Genomic DNA, 18,006 nt, shown 5'->3' on the forward strand with positions numbered 1-18,006 from the left:
CTAGGGGGCAGTTTCAAGGCAGGAGAAAAACACCACCTGTTTTTCTTAACAATAAAATTCAACTAAACACACCAAAGCTGAGCATCTTGCGATTGTGTTCAAGGAGAAACTTTCAAATGAGACAGGAAGCCGTCGCATTCAACTCCACACACACACAAAAAAAAACAATTAACTGTCCACCTCTTGAAACGGTCTTTCCTCCAGACAGTTCCTAAGCCTCCATTCTTTCAGATTAAGTAATGGACATTTTGGTGTCAGGTGTGCCACGTTCAATCTGAGTGTCGTTTGTCACAGCTGAAGCGTTAACGGTGGCAAGTTGCACTGTTAGGAGCAGCCTGCTAAATGTAAAATGTGAAGTAAAGAGTCAATTTGTATGTTGTGAGTTTGCCTTGAAATGAAAGAATTACTCTAAAATAAAATAAAATACTAAAAAATTAAAACAGGGAAAAAAAACAAAAAAACATTCCCAGCCAGATGTAACAATAAATTCTTAACATGTCTTACAGGCTGGATCTGGCCCATGGGCCAGTAGTTTAAGAACCCCACTCTGTGTTCAGTATCTCACCGTATAGAAAACAGCAGAGCCAGAGTCTCCAGCAGGCCGGCCACAGCTGTCAGAATGAGTGCTGGTGTGGACAGAGTCTGCTGGGTGACAAGCGGTTGAAGGAAACAAGCCAGTGAGAGAGCCAGAAACACTGAGCAGCAGAGCAGCATGTCCAGGAAAGAACTGAATGTTGGACTGGCAAAAGTCTGCACCGCTGCTTGGGTCTCCACCTGGGGGGGAAACAGGTAGGGAGGAAAAAAGGGAGACAGAAGTAATAAAACAGAGAGGAAGAAAATAAAAAAGGTATAAGGATATTAATGAACATACATGTAAGAGCATAAGGAAATAATGGAAATTAGTCCAAGAAAATTTGCAGATGCAAAAATGCATTGTTGAAAAAGAGTTTATTTATCAAACAATCAACAATAATCTAATCTATCGATTTAAGTAAATCTCAACTGAAATCTATTCCTATGTCAGTAAATGATATACTAGACTCAACAATGTAGCAGCAGCTGCAGCCACGAGATTGAAAATGCACTTCTGAGGTTACACCAGCAGAGGGCATCACACGCTAACACAAAACTACTTTTAATGTCCTGCAGTGATTTCTCTTTGCCGCAGTCTTGACCGGTCCGGTCATAACGCAGTCCTAACAGGTTTCCTAGACGAGAAGCAGACACGCAGAAAAACACAAACCCCCAAGAAGACAAACAGACAGAAATACATGCAGATATGCTCACATATGGAGACAGCAGAGATGGGATGACTGGAATCATGAGGAGACACTGGTTTGGAAAACTTGGAATGATTGTCAGAACCACAGTCAGACCAAAGGCAACTATGTTAAGCTCACAGCACGTATAGATAGAATAAGAAAATAAACAGACACACAAGTATACATAAACACTCATTATACAGTCAGGCATACAGGCACCCTTATGTCACACACATATATACATACAGTAGCTATTACACACACACACACACACACACACACACACACACACACCTCCTCCTGGTAGCTTATCCGGTAAGCAGACTCCAGGCTCTTCTCCAGGAAGGTGAGGCTCAGCTTGTTTATAGGAGGTTTGTAGAAATAGTCCTTCATAAGGCTGTCACATGCACGGAGGAAAGTCAGGGAGATATTATGTACAATTAAGTACAACTAACATCTGAGATTGACCTACTGATCAACTCTACATTATGATTACATATTCTGAGTGGTTTTGTTAATAGTTTTGTTCTTAGGTCATTCTCACCTGTCCTCTTTGATAACGTCCACAAAGTGGGCATCACTCCTCTCCCTGAAGTTCTTGGATCGCAGAGGGATGAGCGCTGAGTGGTCCATGCCCATGGAACCTCCACCCCACGTCTTCTTCTCCTTCTCCTGCAGCATCTCACACAGTGACGTTTGGCTGTTGTTCAAGGCTTCCAGTCGAGGACTGAGCAGGCCGTTCAGAGCCTTGGGGTTGCGGCCTGCAGAAACCACTGGGGAACACTTCAGATTTGAAGAGTCCTAAGGAGAAAAGACGGGAAAGAGAAGTCCTGAATTTCCAAAAATGAAAGTGTGTTAATGGATCTTTCTGCTTTGGAGACAGGTGAGCAATAATATGAAGTAGTAATATTAAGACTTAAGAGTGTGCTACAGTCAAATTAATTCAAATGCATGTCTCTATGGCACACTTTAACTGGGACTCATGGAGTTCTATTTCTTTGAACTATTTTTGAGCCCTTCTTTTTGCAGCTGGGCCTGAGTAAATGTAATTGGTTCACGATGTCCCGGTGTTTGATGGAAAATAGTGACATAAAATACCCTATACTGAACAGAAGCACTGATAGCAACAGACTCTTATCAAACTAAAAAGTCAGACATTTAGCATTTTTGGACAGTATAAAGTTTCATCCGTTTGGTTCAGGTAACAACATCAGGCTAACCGTGTTGCTGTTGGTCTTGTGGTCGTCGTGGCAGCCATTGAGCACCGCTCCTTCCCCCAGAACCTGATCCTCCCCTGGTATCATGACCACACTGCAGGACAGACAGGGAGACTGGAAGGGGGCAGAGATTTTTTTTTTTTTTTTTTGGGGGGGGGGCAGAATGGGAAGGAGATGCAGCACATGGGGGCAGGAAAGACGAAAGATAATTATTAAATTGAGTGATGCAGATCAAGGAGAGCATATGAGCAGAAAAAAAAAACATGAAAAGAGAGATGAAAAAACACATGCATCAGCTGTGACCAAAACGGTGTTGAGCAGCAGCAAAAACACGAAAAACCTGACATTTAAACACAAAAAGTGACAAGTCTTCCATTCATCTTACAAGATTTTATTGGCTTACTATTATTTGTTTCAATGAGGATAATGCTAAAAAGGGCAGCAGCAGCCATTAAAAAAAACAGAAAAGGGAGATAGAGAGTAAACAAGAGGCGTAGAGGGGGTCTAGACGAGCTCGTGGTCTTTATTTTCATCCCACTCATCCTCTTCAAACAGAATGGAATGTGTGAGTGTATGAGAAAGAGATCAGTGTGATATAACGCACTATGACAGATTATGACATGTGTAACGTGGTGTGAAGCACTGAGAAGCCTAAACACACACACACACACACACACACACACACACACACACACACACACACACACACACTATATAATAGAAACACAGAGATAGCACACACTGTGCATCTAAATGCACTCCCTACGTTTAACTTGCAAACATTCATTACCACACCTGCTCTCTAAATCCTTTCACACAGTCAGTTGTCACTGAGCTTTTCTGAAGATGCCTGAACACGATTCTTCAGCGTAAAACCATATCTGTATTTGTCGCCATAACGAGGACCCCCACTAATTCTCCTTCCTCCCATCATCCTCTATCCTCTTCCTACTCCCCTTTAACCAGCTACTGCTACCCCTCCCCCCTTCCACCTGGCCTGGTGGAGAGCTGAAAGATCTGTGCAGGGATCATGGGGAGCACATGTGAACAGAGAAAGGAGGATTAATTGGGGTGAATATAAGGCAAAGTGGTGCATGGTTTTTAGGGTAATTGTAAGGGAATAATGTGTTGAACAGTTTTAGTGAGTCCATGACCCAGTGGTACAATTAAAAACAAAATTAGATATTTCCCTTGAAGGCAGAGCTAAGGAGGACATAATGGATGGACATGTTCTGAATTGATGAACACTAAGGGTCAGTTATTATGTAGATGGTCTGCTGGGGAGAGCAACACTTTTTACTGCCTAATTAATCGGATCTCACTATTTTGTTGTCTTTGTTCTTTATTAATAAGGATTTGATGAGGACTGACATACTACACAAGCGGCACATGGAGGCTTGTATGCGAGTGCATGCCTACAGTTGCACTGACAGTGAAGAGGGAAATCAACAAAGATAATCTAACCACAACTGCACAAAGAGAGCAAAAAGATAAACATCAAAGAGGCTTTAGCAGATAATGCATCCCAGTGATCTTCCTCAGGCAAAATACGTGTAGATGTGCAATGAAAAATGATACCAGAAATATACTTACTCCCGCAACGTACATGGCTAATATTTCATATAATTTTTTTTAGAGATAGTGTGGACTCACCTTGGCTCGGTCAGGGGCTATGGTGCAGGCTGAAGGGGCTCCATCAGGTGTGTGCACTCTGGCTGTGGGACACAGAGGATCTGCATGCTCCGGACCAGCCAACCCTGACTGGGAGCAGCTACACTGAGAGTGAGGCTCCACTTTCCTTCCAGAGATCAGGTAGGTCTTCAGGCCTGGAGAGAGACGGAAAGAAAGACAGAAAGAGAGACAGACAGAGAGACAGAAGAGAGCGAGAGAGGGAGAGGCTTTAGTCATCCCTGTGTATATGAAGGTACTGGTGGTTGTGGAGTTGTTTTAGGATTCAGAAGAATGAATTCCCTTAGTGAATTATGTAAGCGGGCACTGGCATAAAACTAGAATCAAGAGAGAGAGAAGCACTGAATATCAGTCTTTCCCAAGGTCATACACAAGTCTTTCTTGTTTCCATATACATATACAGTACATAAACATGATATGTGCTGCAATTGTGCAGAATTTCCTATTTTTTTCCCTCTTATTTAAAATCAGACAGATGAACCAGAGAGAAAGGGGGGTGCTAAACAGGCTAACACTGAGACAAGAACAGCTTAAAAAAAACAAAAACAAAAACAAATCCACAGATCAGTTTGTATGGAAGTGCGAAAATCCTCCATTATATCCTTCTTAATTTGTTTTCCCCAAAATGAGATAATTACTCTTTCATGTGTGCGTCATAGAGGTACATGTGCATCTTTGTGTGGAGTTTGTGCCTGCATATCAAATGACCATGAGACAAAAGCAGGTTAGGGCCAAAATATTTGAACACCTGCTCTCTCCCTCGTCCATGAACATGTTATCATTTCTATCGCTCCTACAAGGTGTATGTGCATGTCTGTTTTGCAACCTTTAGCCCAAAATTCAGCTTTCTGAACTGACCAATTTGCCCAAAACAATAACAAAACAAATTTGATAACTTTTGATGGTTTAAGTGTTGATAGACACAAAGCATTTCCCCCGCTTGGCTGAGACATAACATGTCTTAAAATGCGCAGGACTGTGTATTTATCACTCTCAGTAACATTTTTTTTATTTCTTCTCAACAGCCTTAAACAACTGGGTCACCAGGATTTTAAAAAGGATTGCAGACATATGGCTCACTCCTTGTTTTGGTCTTTGGTGCCAACTTTATTGCTCTGATAAATACACAGACAAAGAAATAGATAGACTGACAGAGAGACAGCTCACACACCTTTAGTGTTTAGAGCCCTAAACATTGCAACTGAGACCAGGGAGAACAAGTGTATGGGACTGAACTGCCAACCCCCTTTGTCTGCAGCTCTGTATTGTGACAAGACACAAGCAGAGTAATAGATGTCAGTGTGTGTTTGTGTGTTGTCAGTAGCACAGGTAAGTACCTGTGACCGTGTTGTTGGCCGTATAATTCGGCTGTCAATGAAGCCACAGCCTCGGGCTCTGGGCATTGTCTGCCCTAAGTACTTCAGACAGGCCTGCTAATGCCTTGCCTCTGCTGGGCCACCCCGGGGCTGCACTCTCAGACAGACAGACAGACGTATGACACAAGGGGACACAGTCTCTTTTCCAATGATACACATTCACAAACAAAACTTATGGGACAAATACTGGGATAAGCAGCTGAAGAAGAAGATAAAAAGAATAAGAGAAACATGCACACAAAGAGACAGATGTAAACACAGGTGCAAGTATGAGATGCTTGCAAAAACAGCCCCTCTAACCACCTACACACCCTGTCAAACACATATACACACAGCAAGCGGAGGTGCAGATGGACAGCTTTGCTGTAGCTGGATCAATAGCCAGGTGGATGAGTTGGATCAGGAATGGGAAATGAATGAGATAAATAGCAGTGAAAAAGAACTAATTCCCCGCATCGTTGACGCAGAATGGCACAGCAGACATGAAGAGGCAGCAGGAAACTGAGGGTAGCTTTTGACTGCTTCTGAGAATGAGAATGTGTGTGACTGTGTGTAAAAAAGACAAATCCAGAGACACAAACATGCACAACGCACACAGACTGCATTGACTGATTTCATTAGTTTGGTAAATCAAATCCTTCCCTGCCTCCAACCATGACACACATTTATTTCTGCTTCTGCTCATGGTTCGATGGCGTTATTTTCCCCCCTCCCTCTCTGTTTCTCTGCTCCTCCTCCGTCTTTCCATAAATATAAAAAGACGAACTGACTACCCGTGACACACAATGTTTTCCCCTCTTGTGGAAGTACCACAGGTAAAGACATCTTTAAATAATGTATGTAAGGCAAGAAAAGTGGTCAAATGATGTCTCATTTTCCCCACGACTGTGGGTAGAGATTTTTGCATAGGTCTGACTGTTTTCTTGTCTGTTCACTGAGATTTCTACATGCCAGATTGAGAGCATCTGAGTCAGAGAAACAGTCACATCCATTTCAAAAAACCATTAAAGTATGTGAGTCACAATGTATTATTTAATGTGGGAGTCATGATTAATGCAAATCCTGTATCTGCTGAAAAAGCAATGGTGACTGCTGAGTATAAGACGGGGACCAAGCCAAATCCACCTAAACAGAAATCACTGGACCCTTCAGTCTATAATCCCCAATACTGTAACAGCTTATTAATGATAATGAAGTGTTTCGAGCTAGATAACATTTGCGCATCAACAGATTACTGGAGAGAAAGGATGAAAGGCAGAGAGAGCAGGGAATATTCGATAATGGATGAAAGAATGATAGCCCAATATTAAAAAAACGTACTTATAACAGACAATCAAAAACAAGATGCAGAACATTAGTACAAAGCTGGATAAGAGGTGAACACAACAGGAAAAAAGTGGGTCAAAACTCAAAAATAAAACTCAAAATTGAAGGAGACAATAACGAGCTGATGGCTCGGAGAGGTGATGGGAGATCAGCTGGGGCCTGCCCCCTCCATCACTTCCTGTTAGGTTTTGATTTATATCAAAATGACTATGTTGCTGTCTTGATTTCAGACTTTTCAGTTTTTCTGCTTTGTCACACTAAGGAAGAGCAACATGGGTCAAGCTTACAGACTGGAATCCATGGCCATCCTTTTCACAGGTCAATGTGGATATATGTTAAATTGATCACATCCTGCTGTCAGATGGGTTTTTTTCAAAGGAATCACTTCACATGGCGTGAGTCAGAGTCCTGACAGCCAAAGCAGAGCAGGATAAATCGACTGCCGGGACTTGAAAAAGTGCACAGTATGTTATCTGTGTGTGTTTGTATGAGGGGTTAAATGGGTTCAAGTGTCGGCAGATGTTTGCATGCCTGTTCCCGGCCATTCTAGGACAATCTCTAGTCTTTACGACCCAACCTCGTGGCAGCTGAAATTGCAGATCTAATAAGCGGCCTGACCAGCGGCTTGCTCCACTGTCCACCTCAACAGGGTCCAACATCACCAGAATACGGCTGTGCTCTAAAGGCCTCACGGCAGGGAAAAAGGTCAGGAAACTTCATGCTGTGTGTTCCAATTGATGTGTCTGTCAGTCAGTCAGTCAGTAAGTGAGTCAGTCAGTCAGTCTGTCTGTGATGCAGGTACATGCGTGTGATTGTCCCTTTCCATCTCCGATGACCCTGGGCTAATTGAAGGGCATCATTAGTGGCAGCCTGTGGGCGTTATGGGACCTTAAGTGTCCTGTGTTATCAGCTGACGGGGAACAGTAGATAACCTTTCCCCATGAGAGGACAGTCACATTATCTCCCTCTCCAAGCCCCTTTGTTCAGGACAGAGGAGAACGACACGAGAAAAACACTTTGTAAACAAATAATACCATCTTCTTTAGTCCTCACTTCCCCTCTCCTCCTCATAGCATGTCCGTGCTCTTCTGGGACAATGGCCATCCCTGAACCCCCTCTTTCTGCGATGCTACGAGTGGTTCAGTGCAGGGGCTGGGTGTGCTAAACAAACACACTCAAAAAAGGTGGATGCAACTCGCACGTCATGACTGCAGTGGTCAATTCAAACCCTCCATCTGCCCTGAGCAAAGAGAAGGACAACGAGCTAGAATGCAAATGATAAGGTGCAACAAGCCTGGATGCTACACATCCTTATACGGTTTTATACACAACAAAGAACACAAAAAAGAGAGAATAAATGATAGAAGGTCTAATCCTCATTCAAAGAAAAAAAAAGGGATACACAACATAAGAGAAGAAGAATAGATAAATCTTGAAAAAAAGAACATAAATGCTACAGGTACAATACCCATAAATGTGTAACATCAGGGACGTTAATCACAAAGCAACACCTTTCCTTTCAACTTCCATTCCAAAGTGGGCCTGAGCAGCCAACTCTGCTCTCCCAGGGAGGTTTACTAAAGGCGGCAGAACACAGGGCAGTGGAGAACAAAGGTGAGTTGGCAGATACGCTTGGAACAGCACCCACACACTCACACCAACAAACAAACAAACACAAAAATATCATGTGCCTGATCTAACCATAATGACAGCTTTGCCTTCCAGGGCCAGGTATCGGAGCAGGAGGGCAGTGGAGCAGGTGGTGCAGAGAAACTAGCACTGCTACGCTGGGCAGCTCTCCATGCCAGTTGGCACTCCTTCCACTGCGTCCCTGCCCTGGGATTTACTGTACATCCTATCCCTGTCGGGGGAAGAGGTCAGGGGGGACAGTAGGGTACCTGTCCAGTATGACAGGCTGTTTAGGAGGACTTTATCACTGCAGCATGGTTGGCAGAGGAGGGGCGGGAGGGATGAGAGCTACGGATTGCAGAGATGTAGGAAGTGGAAGCTAGAGTGCGTCTGTGAGTTGGCTGGTAGCGGTGGTAGAATGAGAAATGTTCGTGTGCGCTATCTGTGAGTGAACCCCTTCAGTCAGAAAATATGAAAGACATATGCATTTTTCATAAGGAATCACAGAGGGACTGAAGCGGAGAGTTTGTGTGTGTGGAAGGATGGGAACTCGGGGAGGGTGAACGTTGACCTTCCTCTTTACAGATGAACACTTCTGCTGAGCCCAGGTTACTTGTGAGGCATTAAAGGACCTGCCAGAAGGTGAGCAGAATTATTCGCAATGTCAAATTAAGGCAAGCTGTCTCCTCTGTCAGAGAATGTCGAGCAGAGGTGTTTCACCAGTGAGTGCTGTTTCACACGCTGACTTTGCCAATAACAAGCCTCTGTCTTCTGAATAATATATAGCAGAGGATGTTTCACACCTTGCTTCATTTACTACATACTGTACATAAACAAGCATGATAAGCAAAATGCTCATTTAAATATAGATTGTGTATACACATGGATTGGGCTAGTATCCAACAACCCTTTGATGCTGAATATTATGTCTTATTAAAATAAGCCTCAGATGGATTTAGAGTAGATTAGGGCTGGGAAATATAATTATGCCATAAAAGAACACTGATTTGTAAACCTGAAGAGATTTTTCGATACTACCTCTATCACAGTATGAATAACTCTGGCTGTATTATGCCTTTGTCACCAATGTTTTACACTTTACGGAAATATTATGTTTACAACATTTTAGCATCAATGTGATGAAGTACGTTCATTTTTGTATTTCATTCACTGGACCAGGCTAAAATAAATTAATAAATTAATAAAACCCATTCCCATCTAGTTATTTTGTCTATAAATGGTTTCATAGTTGAATTTCCATAAAAAGTATTATTACACTGAGGCTGATGATGCTATATAAAATTACATATCCATTGATAGAACATTTATATATATCAGCCATCCCCAAAGTAGATAAATTATACTTTGGACATGGTTGCCCTGAGTGTTTCAATGTTCAAGAGTATTCAGATTTCCAACTATTTTCTGTTTCCATATCAATTTATTTTTCTAAATCTTGTAATTTTGAAACACTTGTTAAACCACATTATGCTGCTGAAGTGGGTAAGGCTATAGACCTAAGTTGCTGCATTTTGTAAAAAGTCAAGTAAATAAAAATTTTCAGGTAGAACCAAACACTGGCTTTTGAAAAACAAGAAATAACAGACTGGGTACAGCTAAAGCCTAATATGCACATGTCAAAGTCACTGAAGCCCAGCCAAACCAACAGAGTTCTTCTCAAACACTCCGAGACCCCAGATAGCCCAAAGTGACCTCTTGGTACGTGTTACATAAGCCTGAGTTCATAAAAAGGCACAGAAAGTCTTGCACACCACCTGGACTTTCTCAGCACATTAGCTCTCCAGATTTGGGACAAGAACACATCTCTGAACTGCGAATTACGTCAGAGTTCTTCTCTGCTTACACACAAACACATTGTCCCAGCACAACAAGCCACCCTGAGGTCTTTCTCTTCCTGTTGCAATCAACAAAATCTGTCAATATCCTTCCCCTCTTTCTGTCCCTCACTGCTGTAAACAGGGGTGGCACCAAAACACTAGTTCCATATTTGGCAAGTGCTTTTTTTCCTGGCTTCAAGCCGGCCCCACCACGGCTCACTCAAAACGACAATGGAAACACTTGATATCTCTCCAAAGTCTTTAACTCTTGCTTGGCTGTGTCTGTCTCGTACTCTCTGAGCTCGTTTTGTATTCTTTGCCTCTGATCCCTCCATCCTTGACAGTCCCAGGCTGCCATGGTCTGCTAGAAGAACAACAGATACAGTTGACATCCCTCCACAATCTTTAAACCCCTCCCCATCCTTTGCTCAGTGGCCTGAATATTCTCCGTTTTGTCAATCTCGCTGTAACTCACTGTCTGTCTTTCTCTCCCCCTCTCTCTCTCCACCCCAAATCCAAATATCCACCCTGTTCTTTAGTGTCCAAGCCGATATCCGTTTGCCTCATCACCACATAGGCTTAAAGGGTTTCTTCTCTGCGAAGAATTGCCCCAGCTCTCATCATCCCAAAAGTTCAGATTCACTTTACATCTTTTTTACATCCTCCTCCTCTCCTCTGTCAAACCTTTCTTCCTCCACACACAGACATTCTTCTGAATACTAATGCCCCCACCCTCTCTTCATCTCTCGCATAATGATGATCATCTGGCACCTTATGCCATTCATCACATCTGTCCATGCCACAGAAACGTCCACATGAACAAGTCTCTTAAACTTGCACTTTTCAAAAACTTTATTACAAAAACAAATGAAGAAATTTGTCACAGTGGTGGGTAATTTCACTCGTTTCCCATGCAGCTCAATCTGTTTCACAAATTTTCTTGAATCAGTTCTAATTTACTTCACGCTTACTATCTACCTTTTGGACTTTTGTTTTCTTATTTCAGAACTGACGTGGAATGACGTGTCTCTAAAATTAATCATTAACCATTAGATTTTTATAGGCTATATGCAAACAGCCCTGGAAATTTTTTTTTTATTATTTTTTTTTTAGATTAAGGAACAGGACACTTTTCTCAAACCAAAAAGTAAAACTTAATCCTTGACTTTACCTGAATAATTCACCAAATCTGGAGATACATGGTTTTCACTAGACAACAACGACATGACAGTGGAGGCAGGCACTTTCTGTTCAGGGCTTCAAAATTTATTGTTTAAATTTTTCCTAAAAATGTACTTTTATGAGCAGGCTTTTGTATGATGTCCTATTTAATTCTTTTTTTATCCTGTTGCTTTTATTCTTGACCTTTGGAATATCTTCATTCTCTTTCTGCACTTAAATGCTTTGGCAGAGTAACACATTTTGTTCTTAATAAATCTGCGTAACACTTTAAAAAAAATTTATCACACACTTTAAACCTTGGCTCTTAAAGATACTGTATGAAGAAAGCTTTATTAAACACATTTTGAGAACAGAGAGCAAACAATAATCCTCTTCTCCATAATGACATAAAACTTAGTTTGTTAAAGCTGTTAACCTCTTTTTAACTGCTGTCTTCATCTCACAAAACCACAAAAAAGGAAATTGCCATGCAAAGCAGCCAATTTCTAATTAATTCCTGATCAAGATTTGACACAAAACTAAAAAACATATTTTCTGTGACAGTCTTGCTTCTAACTGAAATGAGATTTCATCCCATGCTGAATTATCCCCACCTGAGACACTATTGACCCACAATTATGAGCAGTGCTCATTTATCGATTAAACAGTGACCAACTTTGTGGCTCTGGGTAAATGAACAAAGCAAACAGCCAACACAGACACAAACATCTCCCTCCCTCTTAATGTTCCTCTTCTCTCTCATGTTGTTTTTTGCTCTAATAACACAGACTTTGCTTACTCAACATCTTAAGTAATGGCATTTTCACTGGGGGTTGAAGATGAAAATGGGCTGGATCTTCTGCTGAACACTGTGCCACTCCCTGAGGACTCTTGCTCTAAAACAGGCCAATGATACAGCAGGAGTAAATGAGGTTGCTAACTACAAGCTCAACTTCCACCCCAGAAACCCCTGAATCATATTCTGTCTGAGACCGAGGCAGAAGTTGTATGTATGCTGATGCTTGCATGCACTGTGACCTGCATATTCTTGAAAAGCAGAACTGACAGATTCATTAAATCTCACAGTCATGCACAAAAACAAGGGCCAGAAACAGTTTGATATGCAGCAGCAGCAGCAGCAGCAGCAGCAATCTGACTCAACAGTTACAGAATGACACAGCAGTGGGATGGAGGGTAGAAAAACAGACAGGGAGGCAGAGGGGAGGGGAGACGCAGAGAGAGAAAAACTATAAGTGATAAAAGAATGGGGAATGAACTCTGTTGGGAATATTTTAGGTACTTATCATACACACACACACACACACACACACACACACACACACACACACACAGATACATACATGCAGTAAATCAGAAATAATCTTTAGGAGTGAAAGCATGGGGGATTCCTGGGGCTATAAAGCATGAGGATGGAGGAGCAGGTGACAGCTGGAGGGACACAGGAGGGCTGTCACATCGGAGCCAATGGAGGGAGCCGAGCCTGAAGCAGGAAACGTAGTTCATGCCAGAGAGGCACCAGCTATACCAGCTATATACAAAGGCTGCAAACAGGATAAGGCCGGTGGTGATTTTTGTTCTTGTCAACAAATCCCACAAAAAGACTAAAACCAACATTTGAACCTAACTGAATAGATCCTAGGAGTCTGCATGTGAAGCCAGAGCTTGATTGTTTATTCCTCTGTGCTACAGACATTCACTGTTTCCCAAAAACGACTAAAAGCACATCAGTGAGCCACACCAAGGCACTGAGTGACACATTCCTTCCTTACTATCAACAAGAGTACTGCAGCTTATTTTGAGTCAGTCCCACCAGCACTGTCCTGGTACTGTAAATACTCACCAAAAGTGTATTAATCAGTAGCTGAAAATAAGCCCCAACAAAATCAGTATTTACGCTGGTTTGAGCGGTGTTTGCTAAAAGCTATGGCGCCCAACTCTTTTGGGAAATGGCTTTCCCTTTTTAAAAGATAAAACCACATGTGTGTGACCTGTCTTTAAGGATTTATGTCTTCAATAGGAACCAATGGGCTTGGGGCTGAGAGCCAAAGACACATTGAGGAAGTCAGAAAAGCATTACGAAATGAACTAACACGTTGGTCTTTTTATGGGATTTGTTGACGTTAAGGAAAATATAATCTTTTTGATTAATACATTTAATATTGGGTCGAAACAACTGCAAAAATTGTCATTGCTCCTCACCAGTTTCCAGAGCCCAAAGTGACATCTTCTAATAACTTTTATCTGTACAACAGTCCAAAAGAATTTATGATACAATGGTATGACAGAGAAAAGCAACCAAATCCCCATGTAAAATTTTGTTTTAAAAATAATACTACTAATACTACAATACTAATAATAATACATTTAGTATTATCACTATTATCAATATTATTATTATTATTATTAGGTATGAGGTATTACTTAAAAGGTCAATGAATTAACAAGACTGTCATTGCATCGATTTCTGTTAATGACTAATTGTTTGAGCTCTACTACATGCATAAACACACGTATTTCCTCATGTAGCAACTGGGCCATGTAGCAACAGAGAGAGAGTTACGCAACATTAAAAATAATAAATGAACGGGAGGAGGAGGATTGTCATAGTCTGGACAAGTATATGCCACATAAGATATACCACAGAAAAATGGGTACAGAAAAGATCATAGAGGAGTGAAAACAGGGTTGCAGAGGAAGAAAAGGGGGGTCAGAAAGAGGGTGAAGAAAATGAACAATCTCTTTCTATAGCCTACTGTGTGAAAAGCAGAACAACGCAGGGAAGGGTGTGAGAAGAGTATTTTCAACATAGATCCTTCCCCATCCTCAAAGATGAGGGAGCTAAAACTATTTATAACAGACACAAATATGCACAAAAGCATTCAGGGAGGAAAACACACTTTTACTTAAGGTTACATACACACTCAGACATGCACAGTCGGTTCGTGCAGGCTGACTGCAGTAGCCGACTTCATGGTGGACTGGCTCCCCGTCATCTTCCCTCATTCATAATTCACACAGCCATTCATCGCACACACGCTCTTGCTGTGCACACTAACGAGCCACTACAGCTCACAAATGTGAACAGGGTGCGGCTGCATGTGTGGGTGTTTACATTTAGTGTACTTGAACGCAAAGCGTCGAAAGTAAGTCTGTGCCAGTGAGTGTGTGTGTGTGTGTGTGTGTAGGAGGGGTTATTGTGAGTGTCACCTGAAGAGTGAGCTCCATCCGTCAATGCCAGTAAGGGCTTGTGAGTGTCTGTTAGGAGGAGTCCTGGCGTTTCTGTACGCTTGACAACAAAGGAGAAAAGCTCTGGATACATCAGTGTCTCATGATAACCATTTATCACCCGAGCATCTGAACGTCCGCCAGGAGAGCTAGCTTAGCCACATGCACAGCTCAACTCACTCTGTGGCAAGAAAAAGCTAAATTAGGTAACAAATATCCAGTGGGAGAGGAGAAGGAAGGAGGGAGACACACAAAGATGCTTTCACATTTTTTCCACTTTATCAAGGTTTACAAATCTTTGAGAGTCAGAATGTGTGCAATTTGCGTCTGCGTAGCTGTCCTTTAGAGCTGTGGCGGCAAAGAATCACTGCACGTGTTCGGCTTATTCTTGCTGGGCTCACACAAAAATAGGCCTTCGCTCAGCCTTCACCACAATGTGATTTCCAGAGCCTCAGCTGAATAAGGTCAATTTGGCCTCCTTCTCTCAGTCAAGGCGCCAGTTCTTCCATGTAAAAAGAGCCTCTAGTTTCCAGCTGACCCTCACCCCTTTCAATAGCCTATTGCCATGGCAATTAGCCTTGGTGGAGCTGGAAGAAGTGCGTGTGTGTGTGTGTGTGTTGCTACAGATGGGAAATCTTTTCCATGTGGTGTGCTGACTCTATGAGCCAGGTGGAGCCGCATAAAACCCTGAACAAGATGAACCTTAAGAGGCAACTCTATCCATCGTTCTGACTCACTCCTTATTAACCTGGATATTTTCTCACTTTATAACCTTTTTTCTCGAATGCCCACTTTTCTGCTTTCTCTATTCAGTTTTCATCATCTTTTTCTCAGCCTGCAGGAGGGGAAGTGATGTTTGCAGGAAAATATACAAGCAGATCTTCTCAGGACATTTGCATATGTGAAAATGCCTACAGTGTTTGACAAGAGATTTGTCTGCTGCATGCAATCAACGAGAGAGCAGTGAGAAGATTACTCAGAATTTCACAGACTCTGGCTGCGTTGCATATCAAGATGGCATAATTTAACTATCTCTGACACTGTAAATTAGATGTTTTTGTCCCCTGTGGTAAAGAATGGAGTCCAATTCTACTGGTAATCATGTGTGCACGCCTCCTTTATTCGGGAGCCTAAAAAAAATTGTAAATGCAAATACTAGAAAAACTCTTATGAACTAAAAGTACACTTTGTCGTTTTGAGATTTAGAGGCAACGCAGTGACCACCTCATTACGACAGACCAATGCATGGCTGCATTATGTTAGCTTACCTGCATTAAACCAGCAGTTTCATGGTAGCAAATGAACTGAAACCCGGAGTCAAATGCCAAGATACTCAATTTACACTGATAGTAAATGAGCAGCAAATTCTCAGACTTGAGGAGCTGTAACCACATAATGTTGGCTGTTTTTGCTTCTTAAATTAACTTTAATAATTAATCAACTATCAGTAGGAATTCGAGCACACACAAGGGATGTCTTGATCGTCTACCTGTATCAGAAATCGTACATAATTAGATTAGCATCACAGCTTACTCGGGCTCGCTCATTACATGTTTGGCAACAGATGTGTGCTTTAAAAAGGTTCTCGTGGTTCTCGTGGCTCTCGGCAGCCAATGGTGAACTGCAGGTCACGTTTACAACGTTTACATTTTTAAATCCATAATATACTTATCACATATCATACATGTCATATATAATGAACAGTTCATTTACATAGTATATACATAGTAGTTAAGGATACAAATTGTTTCAGCCGTAACTCAAAGCTAAAAGACTCTTTTCACAGCACACATTCTGACTTGTCAAACCAGGAAAAGCACAGGCAGAATTAATAACATTAATGATGGCTGCACTCGGTTGAGATGAGCCAGTTCCAGGTTGCACACTCACTGTCATGGCTTTCTGGGAAACTTAATGGAATAGAGCCAAAGTTAACTTCATTATTTACACCTGTGATTTTCTTGCTTTACAACATTTGAAAATGCCTGCTGTGAAAAGGGTCTATAATGTTCGAATACATAGAGTATTGCTGCTTTCAGTATATTGACACAAACGAAAATGTTGAATTTCCCTCAGCTAAAATGGGCTAAAAAAGGGCAGACAATTTTTGCACTTTAGAGCATTTTATTCCTTCACCACATTAAAAAAAAAAAAAAAAAAAATCTGTAAACTGTATCAGAAAACGCATCACTACAATATCACAATGTTAAAATATTGACATCTGGTCACAATAGAGTGCTGGGGGCTTTGTAAAACACTATCTGTAAGCAGCCTTAAAACCCAAAGAAAATAACTCCATCTTAAAATTGGTAACAAGGCTAACGTCCCCTTTCCGTCCCACCCAGCTCATATTCATGATACCTGAAGGTTATCTTATGTTGGCATTGCCACTGATGCTGATTTATGTCCTTACCTCAAACTGGATTAAATTAAGAATGGCAAGAGACTGAGCAAAGTGAACCGTGTGAACTGGACAGCATGTTGTGTAGCCTGTTCTACTCCACATTCTACATGTCCTACGTTTGCTCTACAGGCTCAGCTGTAGAAGCTGCTCGCATGGCTCCTTATCAGACAGACAGCGGTGGCGCTGATATCAGGCTCTCTCGTCCAACTCGCCCTGGGTCATCGCTGTTAAAATAGTTAGAGGCAGGACCCTTCGGCATTGATCCAATTGGACATCAGTCCCCTATGGGAGGGTGGAGAGGTCTGCAGGGTCTTCTGACACTTGTCAGGATTAAGTGGAGCACAGCAGGATACATGGATGTTCAGAGTAAAATCTCCAAGAGTATCAGTTCAATATAAAGCTCACTGGGCCTTGCAGATAAGCTTATTTGCAGCTCTTTGGAATAATATGCTTTCTTGCTTTTGATCCAGAAACTCATTACATCCCGAGTACAAATCTTTCATTGTTTGCCCGGTCAAAGCAGCAGGCAATACCCTTGCTGCACAGTCCTCCTGAACAAGTACTGGTATTACAGTCCTGCTGAGTAACAGTATTACACAGCAGATAGCCTAAATGACTGCAGCTATAAAATCCTGCTAATCACCACATCGTAGACCTTCAATAACCTTGCCACAATGCCCCATGTTTGCAGATCATGACAGGGGATGCTGAAGCTCTGCAGACTTGCTCAGTATGATAAGGCCAAAGATGAAAAATGGTGAGACTGTGTTGCTGCAGGCTGCAACGCCATGCTGTGCTGAACTATAACTCATAATTCGGGGTGATACTGTACAATGCAGTTTGGTGTGTTATGCCATT

General features: G+C 41.9%; 1 protein-coding gene across 1 annotated transcript in view; it reads right to left on the minus strand.

Moving 5' to 3' along the window:
- Window positions 1–18,006, minus strand: part of LOC120783409 (adenylate cyclase type 9-like) — a 32,090-nt gene that overhangs the window by 6,680 nt on the left and 7,404 nt on the right. The window contains exons 2-6 of the mRNA XM_040116404.1: window positions 4,133–4,305; window positions 2,483–2,593; window positions 1,807–2,063; window positions 1,557–1,659; window positions 566–774 (exon numbers count right to left, since the gene is read on the minus strand). Of these exons, the coding sequence (XP_039972338.1) occupies window positions 566–774; window positions 1,557–1,659; window positions 1,807–2,063; window positions 2,483–2,593; window positions 4,133–4,305 (853 nt within the window). The remainder of the gene's footprint in view (window positions 1–565; window positions 775–1,556; window positions 1,660–1,806; window positions 2,064–2,482; window positions 2,594–4,132; window positions 4,306–18,006) is intronic.

This window comes from Xiphias gladius, chromosome 3, assembly GCF_016859285.1.
Source record: "Xiphias gladius isolate SHS-SW01 ecotype Sanya breed wild chromosome 3, ASM1685928v1, whole genome shotgun sequence".
Lineage (NCBI taxonomy): Eukaryota > Metazoa > Chordata > Actinopteri > Istiophoriformes > Xiphiidae > Xiphias > Xiphias gladius.